General features: G+C 35.4%; 1 protein-coding gene across 1 annotated transcript in view; it reads left to right on the plus strand.

Moving 5' to 3' along the window:
- Dora (zinc finger SWIM domain-containing dorado) overlaps positions 1 to 22,711 on the plus strand; it is a 260,924-nt gene that overhangs the window by 87,963 nt on the left and 150,250 nt on the right. The window contains exon 10 of the mRNA XM_069825149.1: positions 17,509 to 17,984. Coding sequence (XP_069681250.1) covers positions 17,509 to 17,984 — 476 coding nt within the window. The remainder of the gene's footprint in view (positions 1 to 17,508; positions 17,985 to 22,711) is intronic.

Genomic DNA, 22,711 nt, shown 5'->3' on the forward strand with positions numbered 1-22,711 from the left:
AGGCAACAATCACAACATGTGCTGCTACCGATTCAGAGATATACTATACTATAAAAATGACTGTTTTCAGTCTGAAACCGATTAGCTGTACTGCCCTTCAGAGTGTTATAAAATCACAATTTTTAGAGAAAGAGTGTTTTTGAAATATTTATGAAAAGTCGTAAAACTGCGAATTAGTAGGGTAAACCGTTACAAAATATTTAAAAGAATGGCCCTCCTAGTGTTAACACTACCAGGCAATGCAACAATAAGTGGAAATTTGTATTTTTGTCCAATTGAATCTCAATAACAACGGTTCATTTGAATGCTCGTTAACAGTTGCTCTTTCCCTCACCTTATTTGTGTTGAGAAGTTTTGAGCGGTAGGACGTTTTCCTGTGAAGTTTAACGCGATAATGCCGAAAAATATAAGTGCAAAATCTACATTGATCCGGCAATGGCTAACAGAATATTCAGAATTCACTTATGATGGAAAAATAATATTCTGCAAGATTTGTAGCAAACAGGTTTGTAACAATAGTTGAAATATATAAATTCTATTAATTTTAATGAGTAGGCCTATAATATTTATACATTGACTGAGCTATCCTAAGGTATAATTCTTTTTAAGACCACTACACTTTAACCTTTTAAATTCCGATAGTTAAAGTATTTGCAGGTCATTAAAATTTTGATTGTTCGAACCCACTAACTTTGTGATAGAAATACGGCAATACAACAATTAGGATTAGGTGTAAATGTTCCAGTAAGTATTGATGTTTCTATTGTACCTAATTTAAAATTTGCGCCTCTCACATCAGTTTCGGTTGAAAGAAGTTTTTCTGCTTTCAAAATGATTCTCAGTGACAAAAGGCAAAGGTTAACTGTGGAGAATTTAGAAAAAATTCTGGTGGTGTTCTGTGCGGATAATTATAATAAAGTCTGAGCATGGAACTGAATTTCAATAACTTAAAATGAGTAATCTTGATATCAATAATCATTATTTCATTAGTTTCAATATATTAAATTTGTGCAGCTCTGTTTATAAATATAATATAGTATTCTTTTTTAATGTTTAAACATACTTTTTTGTGCGTATTTTAGTGTATAACTAAAAATTTCAGTGAAAGAAATAAGTGCCTAAATGTGCCTAAAATGCCTATTTTCATTAAAATAGAGCCTAATTTTACAAATTTTGAGCTTATTTTAGGCGCCTAAAACTGCAATTTTTAGTGCCTAAAAATCCGATGTCTACTCATTATACAAAGTTTAAAGATAAGCTATTGTGATGCTGCAGAAAATCTTAGTCGCGTTTTTGGAGGAAATATGCATATTCAACTATTCTGATACTGAAAAAGTGATTTTTTGGATATGTATCTCTCCAATTGTCTGTCTGTGAACAGCAAATTTCCTAACTACTGAGTGGATTTTTTTTATATATTAAGCGTCCATAAGTCAATTTATCTAGGAATAATGAACATGAAATCATTATATTTCATATTATTATAATATTTATTGGAAATCAGAAACATGCAGTGGTACTCCACTATTACCAGACTATTTTCTTCATGATTTTTCTGTGATCAGGTAGCAAACAAGCAGGCAGTATCTTGTTGCTAAGAGATTACTGTTTAGCTATAAGAGCACTTGTTATGTGTGGGCGAACTACTGAAGGAAGCTGTTAAAGATTGAGAATAAAAAGTTAAGAATTTCTTCAGTCTTATAATAGACTCCTAATATACAGAGGCATTACAAAGAGACGCGGTGTTTTTAAATGCAAATACAGAGGGAGTCAAACCTAAGGACTGGCACTCCTGTTGTACTACAGTCTGGCAAGCAGCCACCTGTTGTGGATAACATTCTTGCCATCTCACAGCACTATAGTCTGGCAAGTGATCTTTCACGTAACTGATGGATTATTTATTTAAGGAAATGGAGAGAATCTTATCTGAATTTCGGATCAGTTGCTCAAAATATTCTCCATTACGTTCTGTAGTCATGTTGCAGCAATGTATAAAGTTCTGTGGTGTTCTGTACATGAAGTCAGGAAAACTCAACGCACTAATTGCCCCACAGCAATTTCGCAGCTCAGTAAAAATTCTGGCAACTGGGTTTAAGATTGGCCCAGGACACAATGCATGAGTTTCTCTTATCAAGTGTTGCACCATGTCAAGTGTCTCAATTCAATAGAGAAATACACACGTATTTTTAAAGATGGTTAGGTACACAGTAAAGCAGCACATATTCCTCGTTGAAACATATCTACTGAAGAAGAGATTGTACGAGTTGTGTTTATGCAAGTTTCGATAGCACTTTCCAGAGATTACACAACATCGAAACACTGTCGTTAAGTTATTTAATTAATAATTGGCTCGCTCATTTCTTGATAAGAAGAAACATTGTACATGGCTAATACATAATAGTAGCGAGGATGTACTCCAGTGTTTGTCCCAGAACTTCAAGTATTGCTGCATTGTGTGTATATAATTTAATGAAAATAATTTCAAGAACTGCTCTGAATTCGGACAAGGTTCTCTCCATTCCCTTAAATAAATAATTCACTAGTTACACAATGGATCACTAGCAACACTGTGGTGCCATGAGATGGAATGAAAAGAACATTATGCACAAGAGTTGGTAATCCGCTTGCCAGAGTGTAGTGTTCAGATATGACAGGAGTGCTGTTTGACTCCCTATATGAATGATTTTGGTATTTCACAACACCAGACTTATGAGTTTTTTGTGTTTAATGTGTAAATCTTAATAATGCATTTAACTCTACTAGTAAACAAAATGGCGTACACTATCGAACAAAGAGTGTTTTGTGTGAAACATTTTACCATTCTATCAATATTGTCATGATTCAGCATGAATTTAGAGTAAAATTTCAGTGCATGGAAGTTTCACGACAATCATTAATTTGAAAGATTGTTGAAGAAATTCAAAAGAACAGGTTCCACCTTGGACAACAAATAAAGACGTTGATGGCAGACTGAATTCATTAGAGCACATGGAAACATTGCATGCATGCATGCTGTAAGTGCTTTATTTGTAGCCCTGGGAAATCTGTCAAATGTCTGTTGCAACAACTCAGTTTAAAACAATCATTCACTTAAAAATAATAAAAAAAAACTTACAAAATATGTTTTCATATAAAGTCCAGTTGAGGAAATCACCAACTGGAGATAACAAACAAAGACTTTGTTGTCTTTTGTGAATCATGCAGTTAATTTTTGGAGGCGAAGTTTGATTTTCTGATGAGACTAATTTCTATCTAAACAGCTGCGTTAATATACAGACTATACATATCTGGAGTTCTGAGAATCCACATTGAGACGCCTTTATATCCTAGAAAATGTATAGTGAGGTATGCTGTTTCATCTGTTAGAGTTGTTGAACTTTTCTTTTTGAATGACATAATTACTGTGCAGCCCTGCCTGCAACTTCTTAGTGGCTTCATTCAGTCTCTTTATAATATGAGAATAAAGTGGAAGGAACATTTTTCCAACATGATGAGGGAAGACTACCTACAGCGAATTTTGTCCTGGTTTACCTGAATTAGTATTTACATGACAGAATACTTTGCAGCTGTTATCCTTGACGTTTGGATCTGACATGTTTCAGCTGTCAGTTGCCTCAACCTGAGACTTGCAAGAATCACGACCATTTCATGGACCATCTTATTGATCCAAACTGCTCAAGCGATTCATCTCCATCCTATACTCAATTAACCAGTATGCTTATGCGTTTACAGTGTCCTGACTTGATTGTAGGTGATCTTCAGATCCTAGACCTGTCTATCTTAGTCAGCGTGACTTCAGGAGGGAAGCTGTGGAAGATTAGTGGCTGCCTGGTCTTGAAAGAGCAGTCAGTCAGTCTCCTCGTGCTGGAGCTTCAGCTAGGGGAATCTGTTCTGGATGCATGATCTCCATGATCACCAGTAGGTGGTCAGATGGAAGATCATCTAGGGTAGTTAGTCCTCGACTTGGTTATGAGATCTTTGATGAGGGCGATGTTCAAAATATCAGGAGTCTGTTTTGCAGTATCTGGAACATATATGGGTTTCCTAGGAACAATCACAGTGTATCTATTTAATGTCGAATTTGGAAAAAACCTGTCATTCTTTCAATTCGAGCATAAATATGTTGTGAAAATGTTGAGGGAAGAATGTTAAATGTACTTCTGAAAATATAATTATGAATTTCATTGTACTTTTAACCATTTTGGAATTATACAGTAGTCATCATCATCATCAGCATCATCCTTCCATGTATTAGGCCTGGTGGCCTATTACAGTCTCATGTCATCTTTTTAATGGTTTCCCTAAAGATCTCTTTCCTCTGGGATTGGTAATTAAGAATCTGATGAGGATGCGGGTTCAATCCATGGATTGAAGATGTTGCTGCCAGATAGTCCTGTATGCAGATATATGGTCCATAATTGAAGATATTTTGAGTTCTTGAAGAACGTCTGCATTTTTCTTTTGGTCTAGTCTTGTATCGTCTCATGAACTTCATTTCATTAGCTGTTATTCTGCCTATGTCTCTTTTGTGTATGGTCAATGCTGCACTACCATATCTAAGCATTGGTCTCGCCAAGATTTTGTAAGCATATGTTTCTGCACCAAGGAGGGTATAGATACTTTATTAATGATTCTCATCGATCAATTATAGTTTTGGATTTTGGTTGGTATGTCAATTTCATTATCATACCTGACATGGTATCCTAAGTATACTTAAATGAGGAGACTTGTTCAATAATCTTATTGTAGACACAGATTTTGGTACGAATAGGCTTTGTTCCTTTAAAAGCCATGACTTTTGTTTTAGTTGTAGAAATTTTCATGTTATACTGTTAGGCTAGGAGTTGAAGTTTATAATTAGAGTGCTGTAGTGTAGACCATCTTCTGAATTTGCAGTAAGTACTGTGTCATCAGCAAATAAAAGTATATCCAAATTTAAATGCCTGTTGATATAAATGCTACCATGGTGTCTCTGCTTCCATTCTCTTTAGAGCATTCATGCATACACTGTGTTCCAAAAAGAACTTTACAACTTTAGAAGATTATAGAAATTTATCCACATTTCTTATGTAATCGGTTCAGGTTTCATTTTAAATGATAATGCACCAAGTTTGACTCGTGTAGTGCTGTAGTACAGAATTCATACACCAATAGAGCTACATCAGTTGCAGTATAAAATGGCTACTTTCACTGGTGTGGAATGTGCTTGCTGTATGTTTTGGTTTCATGAATCAAAGTCCACGACTACAGTGCAACGTAATTTTCGTACTCAGTATGGTAAAGATCCTCCAAGTAGGCCTACAATATTCTCTTGGCACTAGAATTTTGTTGAGACTAGTTGTTTTGTGCGACATGACAAATCTCCAGTTGCTCACGAGTTTCTTATGCTGCTGTTGAACAAGTCAGGCAAAGCTTTAACTGTATCCCCACAAAATCGAGAGATGCCTTTCATGGGATTGGTATACCACGCATGTCAGTTTGGCAGGTACTACGAAAACTTTTACACTTGAAGCCATACAAGCTGGCCACGGCACAAGAATTCTGCACGCAAATACTGGATCGAATAGGAAACAATGAGACATTTCTGGACAACGTCATTTTCAGTGATGAATCCACATTCCATACCAGTGGTAAAGTGAACACTCACAACTGCAGAATCTGGGTTAGTGAAAATCCACATGCAACTGATAGGGCCAACTGTATTGCCACTTCGCTCACCAGATATGATCCCCCTCGATTTTTTACCTGTGGGAATTCGTCAAAGATCGAGTATTTATTCCTCCTTTACCTGCCCGTCTCGCTGAGCTGGGAAATCGAATTAATGCTGCAGTTGCAAAAGTGACACCTGGTGTGTGGCAAGAAATTTACTATCACAGATGGTAGTCAACTATTTGGTAGAAACTTGAAGTATTGTGCTTTAAAATGTCACCTTAACCATTTCTGTAAGATATGTGAATAAATTTCTGTAAGCTTATAAAGTTGTAAAGTCCTTTTTGAAAAACTCTGTATTATAACTAATAAGAGAGATCAGTAGCAACCTTGGCGTACTCCCTGGTTATTGAATTTCCAATCAGTAAGTTCATCTTTCATTTGCACTACAATATAATTTTCTTTATAAATATTGAATATGATTGCTATTAATTAATTATAAACACATTTCTTAAAATTTATTTTAATTTAATCCTGTTTACCATATTAAAAGCCTTTTGTAAATCAATAAATGCAAGATGAGTCTCTATATTGAATTCTCTGTTCTTCTCGATGAGTAATTTGACTGTAAAATAACCATCTGCACAAGATCTGCCCTGTCGAGATCTGTTCTGTTCTTAAGCCACTATGTCACTGTAAAATATATTTAACTTGTGTTGTAAATGTTTTGCATACATCTTATGTCCTGCATTTAAGAGGCTAATTCTTCTATATCCTCTGTAATTTCCACAATCCTTCTTGTCTCCCTTTTTATAAGTAGGAATTACAATAGCTCTATTCCAACTTCTTGGAGAATGTTTTGCATCGAGAAGAAAATTGTAGAATGTTAACAAATGTGTAATAATAATAGCAAATACTGCTCCCAGATAGTGTGCTTCTCACTGAAGTTGCTGGCAACTGTGAAACTGTAGATTCTGCTGTCATAAGCAGAAAGGGAATTCTGGCATGTCGACCCTAATGGCCACTGCCTCTAATGCTGCTAACTGGGGAATGAGATGAAGTATGCACTGCTACATCTTCAACTCTTCTGTCTGGCCTATCACATCTATCAATTTTTAACTCCTTGCATCATTATCAGATTTCCTGTGTTGAACATCCACATATGTTGTGTGCTGATTGCGAACTTGCACCACAAAAAAAAAAAAAAACAGTTATTGTGCTCAAATGTCCTGCCCTTATTGATTCGAACCTGACCTCCTGGTTTAGGTATTGTTCTTTCTGAATTTCCAAACATAACTGCTGGCACAAAATGAAGACTTTGCTCATCCTCTACCAATGCAATATTTTTGCCACTTTGGCAGGACTAAGAGCGGCCATGAAAGACGAATGTTTTCTATTGAAAGACAGCACAAACTTATAATCAAGAACTTTTCAAATAGGTTGCTGAAGCTTAGAATGTTGTTACATTATTGAAGTATAAACTTCTGTAAAGAAACGTTAGTGTTTAAATTTTTTACTACTCAGTGCATTTTCGTTATATGTTCTAATCATAGACATACCAGTAAGTAAATGATTAGAGCATTAGCTCTCTACATCGCTGAAGGTAAAGTTAACCCCATGACAAGCCAAATCGGCTCAAAGGTTAGCGAAAGATTAAGGCTTCCTCCTTTACAAACAATCGGCATTTAATGGCAGTAGAGATGTTAGTTCTACGTGCCCATTGCCGTTATTCCCAAAGAAATGTGCGTGGTACTCATTTCTGTTAGAGGCTAGGTAGGCCCCAGGACCATCCACATAATAGAACCAAGTTAAAATATCATCAAATTATTTGAAATTTATGTTGAATAAAAACAATGTTTGGGGCAGGTTTTTGTCAGATACTCCCATTTTTCCTATCATAATGTCACGTTTCTCTGTTAATTATCCTGTGTAATATAGATACATCTCATGTGGTAAAATGCAGGCAATGTTTATAACTGACAGGTAATCTACAGCTTCATCATATGTTGTTGTTGTTTTCTAATGCCAGGCGTTTGACAATAAAGTCATTTGACCTCTTGCACTCCAATATTTTTCAAAGATATTATCATATTATCATATGACTCCTAGAGAAAGATGCATGTATAAAGATAAAAAAATTATGAACTATTAAAATATTCAAAATTATTTGTTCATAAAGTAACTTGAAAGTAATGTGTGTTCTTTTGTGTTTATGTTCATGCAGCTTAATAACACATAGTTTTTTTAATCAGTCTGTTTCTATTTAATCTGTTTTCTATGATTCCACTGGCCTGCAAAATTAAATTTTTATTTTGCAGTACAGAGTTGAACAAAGTCTCTAAACCTAATTTTGATGTGATGAATTGAAATCTGTTTACCATTTTTTCATATCACGTATCATACCATGTGGAAAAGAAATATTTAATTTTTTAAGTTTCTAATTTTTAAGCACACTGTAAAATGCATGAAACACTGCAAAACATCATAAAATCTCAATTCTACAGATACAAAAGTTTAAAATGGATCACGAAATTTCAAACATAGCTTAGGAAAACTATTTTCTCTTTCTCTTTATTGAAAACAAACGCTGAATTGACAAGTGTTTGTGATCTTTAATTAAACATCAACAGTAGTCAACCATGACGTAGATGTCCCATACACTCTGGTACATCGTTTCCATCTGGTTTTTGTCCTGATGGAATCTCTCACCCCCTTCTTCACATAGTGCACCTAAGTTTTCCGGGAAATATTAAAAATGAGAATGCAGAAAATTTAACTTCAAACTTATGTTACATCCGAATGTCTTTAACTTTTCGAGCATGATTTTCACATTATGCTCATATTGGTCACCTTTAACATTCCGCAAAAACTTGTTGATCACATTCTTGAATGAGTCTCAAACCTGAAGCTCTGAGTCAGTCATGATATTTCTAAAATTAGCATCCTTAATGAGTTGGCAAATCTGTGGGCAGTAAATAATGCCGTCTCTCACTTTTCATTTGGATAACATTAGAAATTTCTAAATAGGATATTGGAAACATAGACTACTTTTGTTCAAAGCTTTGACAAATTGCTTCATTATCCCTAGTTCTGATATGTAAAGGGGGATAGCAAAACTTTCTGAGAATCAATTAGTAGGTGATTTATAACATTTTTTCTCACTAGCACCAAGTGTTTTTTTTTCGGCCAATCTGTAACTTCCCAGTTTCTTTCTCTGGCTCTAGAGTCCCAATCCCACAAAAAACTTGGAAATTTGGATACCCTTTTGTCGTCCCAATAAAGTACCGCACCTCTTCAGATCACATCAAGTATACAAATTTTTGATACATTTCCTTAAGGAATGCTGAATAAGTACAGTAAAATTCCTCGTAACCGGCACTCAAATAACCAGCAATACCAAAACAACGGCACTTTTGGCTGGCCAAAAAAAAAAAAAAAAAATGAATCTGCCACATTGCCACAGCCAGTCAGTTTTGCTACTGTAGGAAGTTTGCACGAACTTTCATTTTCAGTGAACATTCAAACCTAAAATTGTGTTGTGTGATGTGTTTTAGTAAAGAAAATCCACACAGTTTTTATGTTTATTTAGTTATGTTCAGGCCGTCAGTGTTACCACATTAGAAAGTTCACACGAACTTTAATTTTCAGTGAATAATCAAACTAAAATTAGTGTATTATATGTGTTGTGTGATGTGTTTTAATAAAGAAAATCCACACACTTCAGTCGGTAGCATACTTGGTATAGTGCTGGCCTTCTATGCTCGAGGTTGCGGGTTCGATCCCAGCTGAGGTCGATGGCATTTAAGTGCGTAGATTTACTGGCATGTAAAAGAACTCCTGCAGGACCAAATTCTGCCACAATGGCAATGCTGATATAACCTCTGCAGTTGCGAGCGTCATTAAATAAACCATAATTTTAATTTAATCCATACACTTTATTTAGTTATGTTCTGTTCGTCAGTGTTGCCACATTAGGAAATTTGTACGAACTTTAATTTTCAGTGAATATTCGAACCTGAAATTGTGTGATGTGTTTTAATAAGGAAAATTCACACAGTTTCTATGTTTATTCAGTTATGAGCAAGTGATAGAGAAATAAGCTTCACATGGATGCAGTTTCAACATTTGACACCATGAAATACGAACTTTTTTTTGTATATACCGATATTTATTCAATTATCTGGCAAAATCTCGTCTCCGAAACTAGCCTAGTCCCTTTGTTGCTGGATAAGAGGGATTCTACTGTATTCTGATTATGCAGAAAAATATCTTTTAGACTTCTTTTACCCTAATCAATAGATAGACGCCGATATTTTGGTTCGTGCGTGTGTGTGCGTGCGTGCGTGTTTTTTTTTTTAATTAACTACATGCCCCATTACATAGTAATATTACATGCTTTGTAATTTCAATTCATCAGTTTACAGTATCTAACGTATTATAATATACACGTGTTTAGCTATAATCTTCAAAGATACTATGATATCGTATAATATAATATTTTAATTGCAATCTGTCATGATTAATTGGCATATTATCGTAGATCATTGAAGTTTATCGAGCTGATGAAACGGACGAATATTTGCAAATACTTGCTAACTAGCTTGTCATGAGTCGTAGGCCAGTCTGCGCCAATGTTTCTTATTCTTTTACTCATTTCCTTTCTTTCTTTATATAATTTTTTGCATTGGAATACGACGTGATCTGCAGTTTGTTCTTCTTCTCCACATGGACATATTGGGTTGTCTGAAAGTCTAAATCTGTGAAGGTATGCCCTCAGCTTTCCATGGCCAGTTACTATTGCTGTGAATTCTGGGAAGAAGGGAATTTTCTGTCGTAGTCTATTCTTCACTGATGGGAAGTAAGCCTTACTTATTGCTCCATTCCTTGAGTCTGTCCATTGTTGCTGCCATATTTCAATTCCTTTTTCTTTTTCCTGTGTTATAATAACCTCTTTCGGTACTCTGTCGTAAACAATTTCCCAGTCTTCTGCTGCTGCTTGCTTTGCGAGTCTATCTGCTATTTCATTCCCCTCTATTCCTGAATGTCCTTTAATCCAGCCGATATGTAATTTCCAATTCGAACGTGCCAAATTAATTATTTTTGTTTTAATAAGTTCTATTAATCGATTTCTTTTGTAGTTGTTTTTCAATAAATCTAAAGTAATTTTACTATCCATATATAATGCAACAGATTTGTCATTGTCTTCGTTCTGAATTTCTTCTATTTTTTCCAGTATTTTTAATCTTGCGATTTGTTCTGCTTGATTGTTGGAACACTGGCTATGGAGTTTGAATTTTAGTTCGCTTGTTAGAGTGCCATTTTCTTAAATAATTCCTGCTGCACCGACGTCTCTGGATTTACTGCCATCTGTGTAAGCCTCAATTGTATACTTAATACCATTTTCCACTTCACGAATTTCAGGAATTTCTGAAGGATGTCGCCAAAATGTTAATTCCAGGAGTGCATCGTATTTTCCATTGTGAACTTTCGTTGCAATGTAGGTTTGTACTGTTTGTTCTATGAGTATATTGATTGGTAGTACTCCAGCTATGATACATGAGGCGTCGTAAGAGATTGTCCGATAAGCTTTGGCAATTTTTATATTAATGAGTCTTCGTATTCTCCTGTATTTTGCGATATTCTTCTTTCTTCGTGTTGCTTCTATCCATACCGGAGCTCCATACGTCATAACTGGGAGTAAAGCTCCTTCATAGATTGTTCTCAATGCTTTATAACCTAAACCCCATTGCAGTTTGGCTGTTCTGGCTAGCATATTGACAAGAGCGATTGATTTTTGTACGGTATGATCTACATGTGTTGTGAAGTTAAATTTACTGTCCAGATATATTCCCAAATATTTAATTCCTTCAGTTTGGTCCAGCTGTTTGTGATTCAGATAGATGTTGACATCCCTCTCGTCATTTCGTTTCCTCGTTATGAATAAAACTTTGGATTTGTTGTCGTTGAATTTTATTTTATTATCAGTGGCCCAATCTTGGATTTTTATTATATCCTGATTTGCGATATTTCCTGCTTCTATTTTACATGACCCTTTTGTTAGAATAATAAGGTCGTCCGCGAAGGCAATCACTTTTGTTCTTCTATTAAACTTCAAATTTAGTAATGAATTGTACAAGACGTTCCAGAAACCTGGGCCGCAACATGACCCCTGTGGACACCCTTTTTGAACGTCTTTTTCGGTGGTATAATTATTTATTGAAAGTGTGGCTTTTCTGTTGCCAAAGTAGTCTACTGCTAAATTGTATAAATTTTTCGGACATCTTAGTTCTCTTAAATTCTTTAAAATACCGGGCCACCAGGCCGCATCAAATGCGCCTTTCACGTCAAGACTGACTACAATTACGCATTCCTTTAAATTCAAACTTTTTTCTATGTAGTTTTTAACTTCAAAAGCTGCATCAATTGTTCCTCTCTGGGGTGTGAATCCATATTGGTTTTTGTTGAACAAGTTGTTAGTATATATGTGGAATAATATCCTGTCAATCAGTAATTTTTCCAGCAATTTACCACCAGTGTTTACAAGACTTATAGGCCGAAATTTCGAGACATCATTGCAGTTCTCTCTTCCAGGCTTAATTATTGGGAGAATGACTGTACATTTCCAGTTTTTGGGAAAGCACCCCTTATTTAGACATGCGTTATATAGCCGTGTAAAGAATAACGGAAATAGCTGAAAAGCTCTTTTAACAATATCACTGGTTAAACCATCTTCCCCAGGAGCCTTTTTAGGGTTGAACTTTTTTAAGTTTCTTAATATTTCTTCCTTCGTGAAGGCTGTGTCGTCTTCTGTGTCTATTGGCTCTTGTATCTCCTTCCTGATTGCTTTATGTATTTCTCTATCCTCTGTTTCACTGTCTTCAGGAACGAAGTGTTCATTCTTTGGTATCTTCTCCGTAGAGCATTTGTCCTTTTCCTTAACACTGTTAGTTCGTCTGTCCACCAGGAAACTGTGTTCTTGTTTATTGCATGCTTCTTTCCCGTCGATACACGGAATGCTTCCTTGCTAGCTGCTGTGATGCAAGAGAAAGTCAGGTTTGTTAATTCTTCTACATTCTCGTAGTTCTCAAATCTCTTGCTCAGATCTAGGTCCATTTTCGTCAAATCTTCATTATTGTTCTCAGAGTGAAATTTTGAAATAATCTTGGATACAAGGATGCCATAAAATTTGTTGTAATCTCCTTCGTTAATTATGTATCTAATCTTGCTGTAACAATTATTATGTATTAATATTGTGTTTCTTCTGCCTCAGCATTCGAAGATTAAATGTCAGAAGCTTGTGGTCTGAGCAGCTTTCTTCAGCGCCGCATGCCCAATCCGTTACGTGTCTTAGTAGTTGATTATTAACGATTGTTAAATCTACGTAGCTACTAGCTCTTATTGTTTCGAATGTTGGTTCTGATCTCTCATTTACAATGTTTAAGTTTGAGATTGTCAAGAAGTCGTCCAGACTTCTCCCTCGCAGGTTTGTTGTCGTGTCGAACCATGTTTTGCTTCTAGCATTACTATCTACTGCTATTAGTATGCCTTGTCCCTTTGAATAGTTCAAAATTTCTTCGATTCTCGTGATATTTATTTGAATGTCTTGGGTGAAATCAAAATATGAGCTCACTCCATAAAATTTCGTAGTTTTATAAGACATTTCCACTACGACGTTGTCTTCATCAGAGAGTTGCGTGATGAGTACTATATCTATTTCATTGTTATTTACGATCACCGCTGATCTTTTCCTCCCATTTCCACTCGTAAATGTTCTCAGCGATTTAGGTATACAGCACAAACTATTTCCTATAATGTATGGCTCTTGTACAAATGCCAAGTCTATTTCATTTTCTTTCAAAATTCGCACCAGGTTATTCGCTGCTATGCGTTTGTGTTGTAAATTGACTTGTAGACAACGCAGGGTTTTGATACTTTTATTCATAGGTTTATGATTATCTGTTTTAATAATCTGTCCTATTTGCATTCTTTTTTAGGGCAGCTACATAGCAACTGCATGTTTTGTCAAGCGATGAATGGTTTATGTTCACAGGCGCTGTTTTATTGTATTTATTATAATTAATACAATTGACGCAACGCAGGTTTTCCTTGTTCGCTTTGCACTCATTTCTTTCATGTTTTTCTGCGCAGTGTGGGCATACTATCTCCCCAACGCATTCTTCCTTCCTGTGATTATACTTGCAGCATTTATGATTCAGTGGTGTTGTAATTCCGCAAGTACAATGTTGTAAATACCTAGGAGTGTATTTAAACTCCAAACTTTCTTGGGGAGAGCATGTTGATAATGTTACGGGTAAAGCATGGAGGGCACTTCACTTTATTATGAGAATCTTGAGAAAGGCTAGCCCCAAATCGAGGGAAATAGCATATCTAACGTTAGTGCGACCGTTAATGGAATACGGAACTACATATTGGGATCCCTATAGAATATATCAGATAAATTCCTTAGAAAGAATCCAGTATAGGGCAGCTAAATTTGTTAAAGGTAAAAGAGAAGATGGAAACGATACGATAAAAGAACTTAAATGGGAAACTTTGGAAAACAGACTTAGGAAAACTAGAATAACATCATTGTATAGAGCACATCTAGGTTAGAAAGCATGGGTAGAAATAACGGCTCGGTTAGAAAAGCCAACGTACTATGGTAGGAACGATCATGATTTTAAAATCAAATGTAGGAAACAGAAAACGGATGTAGGTAAATTCTCATTTTTAAATAGAACTATAAATGATTGGAATGACCTACCTGCAGCGGTCTTTGAGGGCTGTCCTTCCTTAAGGAGATTCAAGAATAATTTAAAAAGTTGTGTGTAAAGTGCAAATTAAAATTAAGGCGACATTCAACATTTAATTTTTTAAGGTGAAATGTATTTATTTAGCCTGACGAGTTACTTCCTTGATTTGAATTGATAAATTATTTAAAAATGGCGTGTAAGAGGGTCTTAGGCTAGAAATGTTTAGTTTAAATGTAGTTCTGCTTATAAGTACAGTATGCATAAGGATGTAATTATTTGACTTATTTGAACTGTTGTATCAGTGAAGCGAGGTGAGTCAGTGAAGTTATGGTTTTACAGTGCAGTGAATAGTTCCGATCAGTGATAATTTATAGCGTCGATGAAATGTGTTCTATAGTGTCAGTGAAATGTGTGCTAAAGTGTCAGTGAAATGTGTGCTAAAGTGTCAGTGAAATGCGTCATAGTGCCACTACAGTGAGTGAGATGAGAATAAAGTGAAAGACTATTGAAACTTATGTAGGGCCTATACATAGTAATGTAGGTTGTAATGTTAAATTAGGTATATTATTTATGTTTTATTATTATTGTGTGAAATTATATTGTGTATTCTTATTGTATTGTGTATAAAATTGTAGGCCTATTGTGTATTGTATAATTGTATTGTGTATTGCTTATCATTTCTTTATTGTGTATTGTTTATATTGTGTATACCACTGCCACCGGGTGCATGCCCACTTGCAGTGTAAATAAATACATACATACATACATACAATGCATGACAGTCAAGTAATCATCATTATTGCACACATGCCAACCTATTTTGAGCTTCCTGCCGAGCAGACGTTTTCTAGTTTCAGAATTAACTTCTATTATTAAGTTCTTGTGTTTCTTCCTATCTTCAAAAACGAATTTTGGTGTAAGGTCACTTTTGCTCAAATCTAATTCAGAATTTTGTGATACTATGGCCTCTGCAGTGTTCTCTAATTTAATGTCTTCTTGTATGTTGAATATTATTAATCTTGGGTTTCTGAGCTTTGGCAGGTAACTTTCAAGTTCATTTCCACATGATGTGTGTGTGTGTTTTTTTTCAGTAGAAAGAAAAAAAAACACATTTATTCATTATATGGCAGTGGTACATAGGAGATTGTGAATTCTTACATTTTCGAAAGAAAAATATAATTACAAATAGAGATTTTATTATTTGCTGTATCACTATTTCAGTATTTAAGTTATTTAATAGAGCAAAAATCTGAAATCTGATAAATATGTTACATAGGAGTTATTGCAGGAACAATGACAATATACTAAAGGCGATCCACCAAATACATTATCTCATGATATACCAGTCGTTTCTCTACTTGTAAAATTGTCTTTTTATGGCATTGGTGTGCCTTCATCCTTGCATTAGGCTGTATACTATGTATAATTGTGAAATAGTGGCTTATAACTAACATAGGATAATTTGTCCTCACTGGTCGAATAAATCATATCTTTACTCTTAAAGTTATATAAAATGGAACTCAGTCAGGGATCCAAATGGCTCACTAAAAAACACTGTCTCTAATATAAAGGGGGCTCTAAGCAAAGTTTGACTGTTTCTCACTGTCGACAAAATTCGATCATTCAGTCATTATCATCACCTGTTGCCGTAAAACTGGAGTTAGTCAATTCTGCTTTACAAGTGCTCCTATCTATTATCATGCTGGAAGAGTCTATGAAAGTTTTAGATACCATTGAAAAGCAACAAACTATGTTTAAAAAAGTCTAGTGATATAAATTCAAAACCATATTTCTTGCATTTATTAGTGATAGTAATATGTGAAACTCAAATTAAGGAGAACTCCATTTTTTCTTCTGGTGTCCTAATATGTAGTAGTTTGCTGAGTGGTTTCTGGCAATTGTAAGGTGCTACAGAGCCATGTTACATGTTGAAATGGGTAAATTTTTACTCATACAAGTGAACTGTCATCAATCATGTTCTCTAAGTTGGAATTTTGCTATTATTATTCTAGGTTTATCTGGTATTAATAGTCTGTCCACAGTTCTTCTTTATTCTGTGGTCTGTCCTTCGAAATTTATTTCCAGTTTTTGTTTTCATTTTGCTGAGGTTTTTACTTCACGGTTATTCTTAAAACTCCTTCTGACTCTTAATGGTACACTAATCTTGGGATGGTCGTGTGACCAGTTTCTGTTTCCTTCTTTGTTAGCTTGTCCTCTGTAACATTTAAAAGTCTTCATTGATTCCATTATAGTTGTTTAATTTTTTATATTTGTGTTTTATTTTATTTTTCATCAATGACATGAGCAAGATATGATGAAATGAAACTTGCTCTTGTTCATTTTCACTTGTATCACAATCTGTTAATGTGTTATCTGTTTATGCAAATAGGGATGTTTGATGTTAGGATATATTTTCATATTATGTGTTCAAGTTGTTCTTGGAGTGTTTAAAAAAAAAAAAATTTAATACCATTGTCGAAGTAATTCTTTGGCTGTTTGCTCTAATTGTATCTCAAATTTAAAATTTTCAATGTATTTGCTATTGTTGTGGGTTCTCTTGGATGTCACAAGATATGAGTGCACATTGTCATACAATTGTCATTAAGTTATATGATCTTTTGTTACTGGTCACTACAAAAAAGGTTAAGGATTTTTCATCTATGAGATTTCTTAGACTGGCAACCTTCAGTACTGAGAAAGATGAACAGCTGCTGTTTGGTTCATTTTTTAATAAACTTTTCACCACAACCACTTATTTTTTGATGAGGCTTCACAAGCTGTCTTTCGTATCAGCTGCTCAGAATTATTGCTGTTGTTGTTGTTTTCTAATACCAGGCGTTTGACAATAAAGTCATTTGACCTCTTGCACTCCAATATTTTTCAAAGATATTATCATGATCAGCCACTGAAGCTCAGAATTGTTTGTATTAAAATAAAGAATGCTATATGCCAGTTTGAATTAGCTAATATGATTCAAAGGACAGATGAAATCAACGGGTTTCATTTAATCACTTCTCATATTTTTGCTCTTTATTGGATGGCTGCAGATGGAATTTCTTAATACGACAACTTTATTGAAAAGGATTTCTTGACATGTTTATTACAGGAGGTGGTGCTTCTCCCCCAGAAGACTCAGAAGCCTCCCGTCGACCGTCCAAAGATGAATCATTATCATCTTCAAACTCTGACTCTCAACAGTCTGGAGATGAGTACAACGTATACTACTACGATCCCAAAGCTCTGTTATCGCAGAGTAATGGAGGAGTGGTTAGTAATGTGGGAGTAGGAGTCAGTAGCACTAGTAACGGAATTAGCAACATCATTGGCAATGGGGCTACTGAAAAGAAGTTATCGAAACGAGATGAGCAGAATCCTCTGTCACCATCTACTGTCTTTGCAAACTTGAAGAAAACAGATGACATGTGGGATATCCTCTTTGCCAGAGCAGAAGGCCTTCATGCACATGGTCATGGCAAGGAGGCTTGCACTCTGGGAGTGAGACTTGCCGAGGAACTGCTTGCCAACCCTCCAGATCTCATGGTTGAGCTGCCGCCTCTTCCTGCCAAGGGCAAGAGAAAAAAAGTAAGTGAAAATGTATTTATGAGTTTGTACTTGATTTGATGTGATGACAGCGTGAGAAAGCTGAGACATTAGACAGCGAATTCTGATTTAGATATGAAAGTGATTCATTTCACAGAAAAACAGTTTGTTTTGGTGAAATTTCGTGTTATGAAATGTTTGATTATGAATGCAACTTTATATACTGAGAGTCGTAAATACGAGGTTCAACCAGGAAGTAAGTTCCAATCACATCCAGAGATGGCATGACTAGTTGTACGGGAATGCATATGCATAGCAGTAGAGAGGGGTTATGTGGGAATAGTGCAGTGCAGTTTCAGTCTTGTGACAGCAGTAGTTATTGCAGAGCACTAGGAGAAAATGGCTGCACTGATATTGTCTCCTGTCAACTGCGAGATTCGTGCAGTTATCCCATTTCTGCATGCTTAAAAGCAATCTCCAGCAGAGATTCACTGCCAATTGTGCAACATATATGGACCCGACATTAGGAGCGACAGTATGGTCAGACAATGGTACAGACAATTCATTGAAGGCCGAACCAATGTGCACGACGAAGACCATAGTGGCCGACCGTCCCTGGTGACGCCAGAACTGATGGAAAGTGTGTGGCAAGCAGTTTTGCAGAACTGGCACTTCACAATTTCAGAACTTTCTGGTCAATTTCCCCCAGATATCTCGCTGGAGGGCGATCCAGAACAAGAGACATGGAATGCTGACAAGAGGCATTACACTTTTGCACGACAATGCACGACCTCATACAACCAACGCCACACGAAATCTGTTGCTTCAGTTTGGATGGGAGATTTTCTACTACCCACCCTACAGCCCCAACCTCGCGCCAAGTGACTTTCATTCATCTCTTCCGTCTCATGAAGCTTTTTCTGGCAGGAAAACGTTTCCACAACAATGCTGAGGTACAGATGACAGTGACTTCATGGTTCCAGATGTTGGCGGCAGAATCCTATGACATGGGCATACAAACGTTGGTGTACCGGTACGATAAATGCCTCAATAACGGTGGTGACTATGTTGAGAAGTAGTTAGTGAATCTCTGTAAATAGTGCAATAAATATTTCTTACTTATTGATGTTTTTTTTGTTTTCTTAATCAGCAGCCATTGGAACTTACTTCCTGGATGAATCTCATATGTTCATGTAAACTTCTTGTGCATATTTGCGAATAAAAAATAAATACAAATGTTCCCGTGGACGTGGAGTGAAAGGTGCTTCCTTATCGGAATAATGCCTACGAATAAGTTCCAATTAACGATTTCATTTCAGACTGTCATATTATTTTATCCTTTATAACTGGTGCTCCTCAAAGTTAGATTCTCTATACAATTTGAGCACATTGCACACACGACTGGCAAATTCACATAGTCTCACATCTCATTGACTCAGGTTTCTTTCATTATTCACATGTTTATGAAAAATACTGGTATTCAAGTGACCCTACAGATAAGTCTGATGAAATGAAGTCTGGTGTGCTAGATGGCCATGTTATTGTGCCTTCGTGTAGTGTCTTATTACTAAGCTACTGCTTTAAGATTATCTCTAATGCGATGTGAGAGGAATGGTGGGGCTTCATAGTGCATTATCCACATTTATTTTCTTGCATTTAATAACACACCATTAAGAAGATGAGACAAGTGTGCTCCTAAGAAATGTAGATTCAACTAGACGTTATTCCAATAAAGAAGCACTTGTCACTCCATGTATACAGAAACTTTCTTTAAATTTTTGTCCAGAAACACATATTGGTAAACGAAGTTTTTAAACATACCACTCAGCATATAATATAATATTCTTACAGAAGCTCTTATCTGTAGCTTCTTCATTGTTTTGAACCTTTGTGGCTTTATCTTTAGAGTTCTCAGTTAAGGAAATAGACAATTCATAAAATGTTTGTATAATAAAATTCTCCATGTGATAGAAGAAATAGACTTTTTCCTACCATAATAATTAAATCAGTCTGAATTTTGTGTTGTTTATGGCTTACTACATTTAAAACTTACTGCATACTGCTGAGTTACATTTACTTCCATTTTGAAGATTTATTCAGCAGTGAAAACCATCATAAAGAGAATTACTGTTTCCAATGTAATCGGTTAATATTTGTTTAGCTTATAAGACATTTCTTTCATATACTGTAGTATTGATTAGTGACCTGCTATTTACCAGTCATCAGTCTGGGCAAAGTCTGCAGCTATAATGCCATCCCTTACGGATCTTCCTGACTATATTTTTCCTTGTTGTGTGATTTTTGTGTGTCCAGAAATGACGTCTTTTTAATACAGGAGAGTCAAACCTAAAGGACTCCTGCAACCTCTTGGCACTGCAGTTTGGCAAGCAGATTGCCATCTCTTGCAGATAATACTCTTACCATTCCATGGATAGAATTTTACCTAAATTTTAGATCAGTTGCTTAAAATGTCCTTCATTACGTTCTTTATATGAGATCGGGAAAACCCAATCACACACAAATCTCTCAGCGTGGTAAGAATGCCAGTAACTTAGGTTTTCTTTAAGCACAATATATGATTTTTTATCAATTGTTACACAATTCTGCTGACACTGTGCATTGTCAATCTCAGTTAGTCAGCTATCTGAACCAGAGGTCTGCATCGAACGTTTTCACTCGAGCACCAAGTAGTTCATAGCATAATCTGATAGGTAGCACACATGCATTATGGGTAAAATTGTCACGAGCGATAAATCCTCGAACGGTATAAGCCGAGCGTTAGACATTTGTTCTTGTTATAGTGATGAACTGTGTAGTAACATCATAGATGTTTATCATTTCAAAACTTTGCAATGTTTAACTAACCTCTCCATAGTACAACTACAAAACTTGCTTTAAAATATAATATAAATGTTGTAGGAAAATGTTTTTTTTTTTTTTTTTCACACAGGAGTGATTTTGTTTTTGCCACATCTGTTAGATGTTATTGGATGTAAATGTAGTTGTTATAAATGGAGAACACAATCATGATAATGCAAAACTGTATCAAGTTTTATAGTAGTAGTAATAATAATAATAATAATAATAATAATAATAATAATAATAATAATAATATTAATAATCTCTAATAATTAGTGTATCAGTCTTTGCGTCTGTAACATTTGCGCAGCATGGTTATTCATTTTATTATATTTTCTGTGACATTATATCTGTACTAATATTGTTATTAATCTACTGCTATATCAATGATATTTTGTAAAACGTTTCTACATTGTCGCAGTATATAGGCAGAACACTATGTATGGACCTATCATATTATATATATGTGGTAAATCAAATATTGAATAATTATTAATTAGCAATAATAACTGTATATCGAAGTTTTTTATACTATTTTATTTATAACTTCATGTTCCTGTTGTGGTACATTCCATTGACTGTTCCATTAAACGTTTGTCATAAACACAGAAAATAAAGCCTTATTTTTACCGTGTGAGCAAAACATATGTGTATCTTATCTGTCGCCTTCCATACAAGATAGGACATGTCGGTGAGATGACCTTGTACTGTGCTTCTATTTATTACGAGCATATCACGACCGATCGTATCTCACTCGAGGGTGCGACACTCGACCGAGTTCAAGCGAGCGATTTAACTCCAATGCAGCACTCTGGTCTGAACTGTCTTAACAAATACATTAACCAAGATTAGATACACAGTACAACAATGCATTTTCCCTGTTGAAACATGACTACTGAAGAAGAAGTTGTACGAGTTGTGTTTATGTAAGTTTCAATTGTGCTTTCCAGAGACTACACAACCATCAAAAACTTGTGTAAACACAACTCATACGACTTCATTAGATACGTATGCTGCACTGCATATTTAACCTTGGTTAAAAATACGTATTTTTTAATAGAGTTCAGACAGCTGACTATAATTGAAATTGAAAACATAAAGTGTCTGCAGAATGTGTTGCCAAGTATAGTGCAACAAGGTAAAGGTGGTTTTACACATGCATGGATTTATTGGCGCCAATTAATAAGCCAGTCGTACTTTTGCGCCAGTAAAGGTTTACACAGATTTCTGTATTTTGCCTCGCCAGTGCCATTGTCAAGTGAGGTTGTTACCTGAATATTGCATGGGGACATAATATGTAAGTGATGTTGAACTTGTTCATGGCACTTGCCTAATAGTCGCAACTTTGTTGGTTGAGGAGATGATTTATAACTTTGAATAAAGAAAGAAACATAAAGAAGATTGTGTATTATGGGTGAAAAAGTGAATTGTTCGGAGGAAGTATTTAGATACATCTGCGAGAATTCTAAAAGGACTTCCAACAGCATATACCTACTAATGTTACAGATGATAACAGACAATTCTGATATTCTACTACAACATGTAGTATAGGGCTGGGGAAAAAGTGAATTGTTCGGAGGAAGTATTTAGATACATCTGCGAGAATTCTAAAAGGACTTCCAACAGCATATCCTACTAATGTTACAGATGACAACAGACAATTCTGATATTCTACTACAACATGTAGTATAGGGCTGGGGACGGAGCGGAGCGGTTCGGTTCGGAGCAGTTATTGTGACGTCATTACTCGGTTGAACCGAGTACAGTACAGAGTACAAATTTGTGGCGGCAGATTTAAAATTTAGATAGATTGAGTCGATTTTAGAATGTACTTTGAAAGTGAAACCAAGCATGTTTTAAAAGTGTAGTAGTAAAGCACTTTCGCTTTGCCAATTAACGAGAAAAAAGTG

The sequence above is a fragment of the Periplaneta americana genome, chromosome 4, assembly GCF_040183065.1.
Source record: "Periplaneta americana isolate PAMFEO1 chromosome 4, P.americana_PAMFEO1_priV1, whole genome shotgun sequence".
Taxonomy (NCBI): Eukaryota; Metazoa; Arthropoda; class Insecta; order Blattodea; family Blattidae; genus Periplaneta; species Periplaneta americana.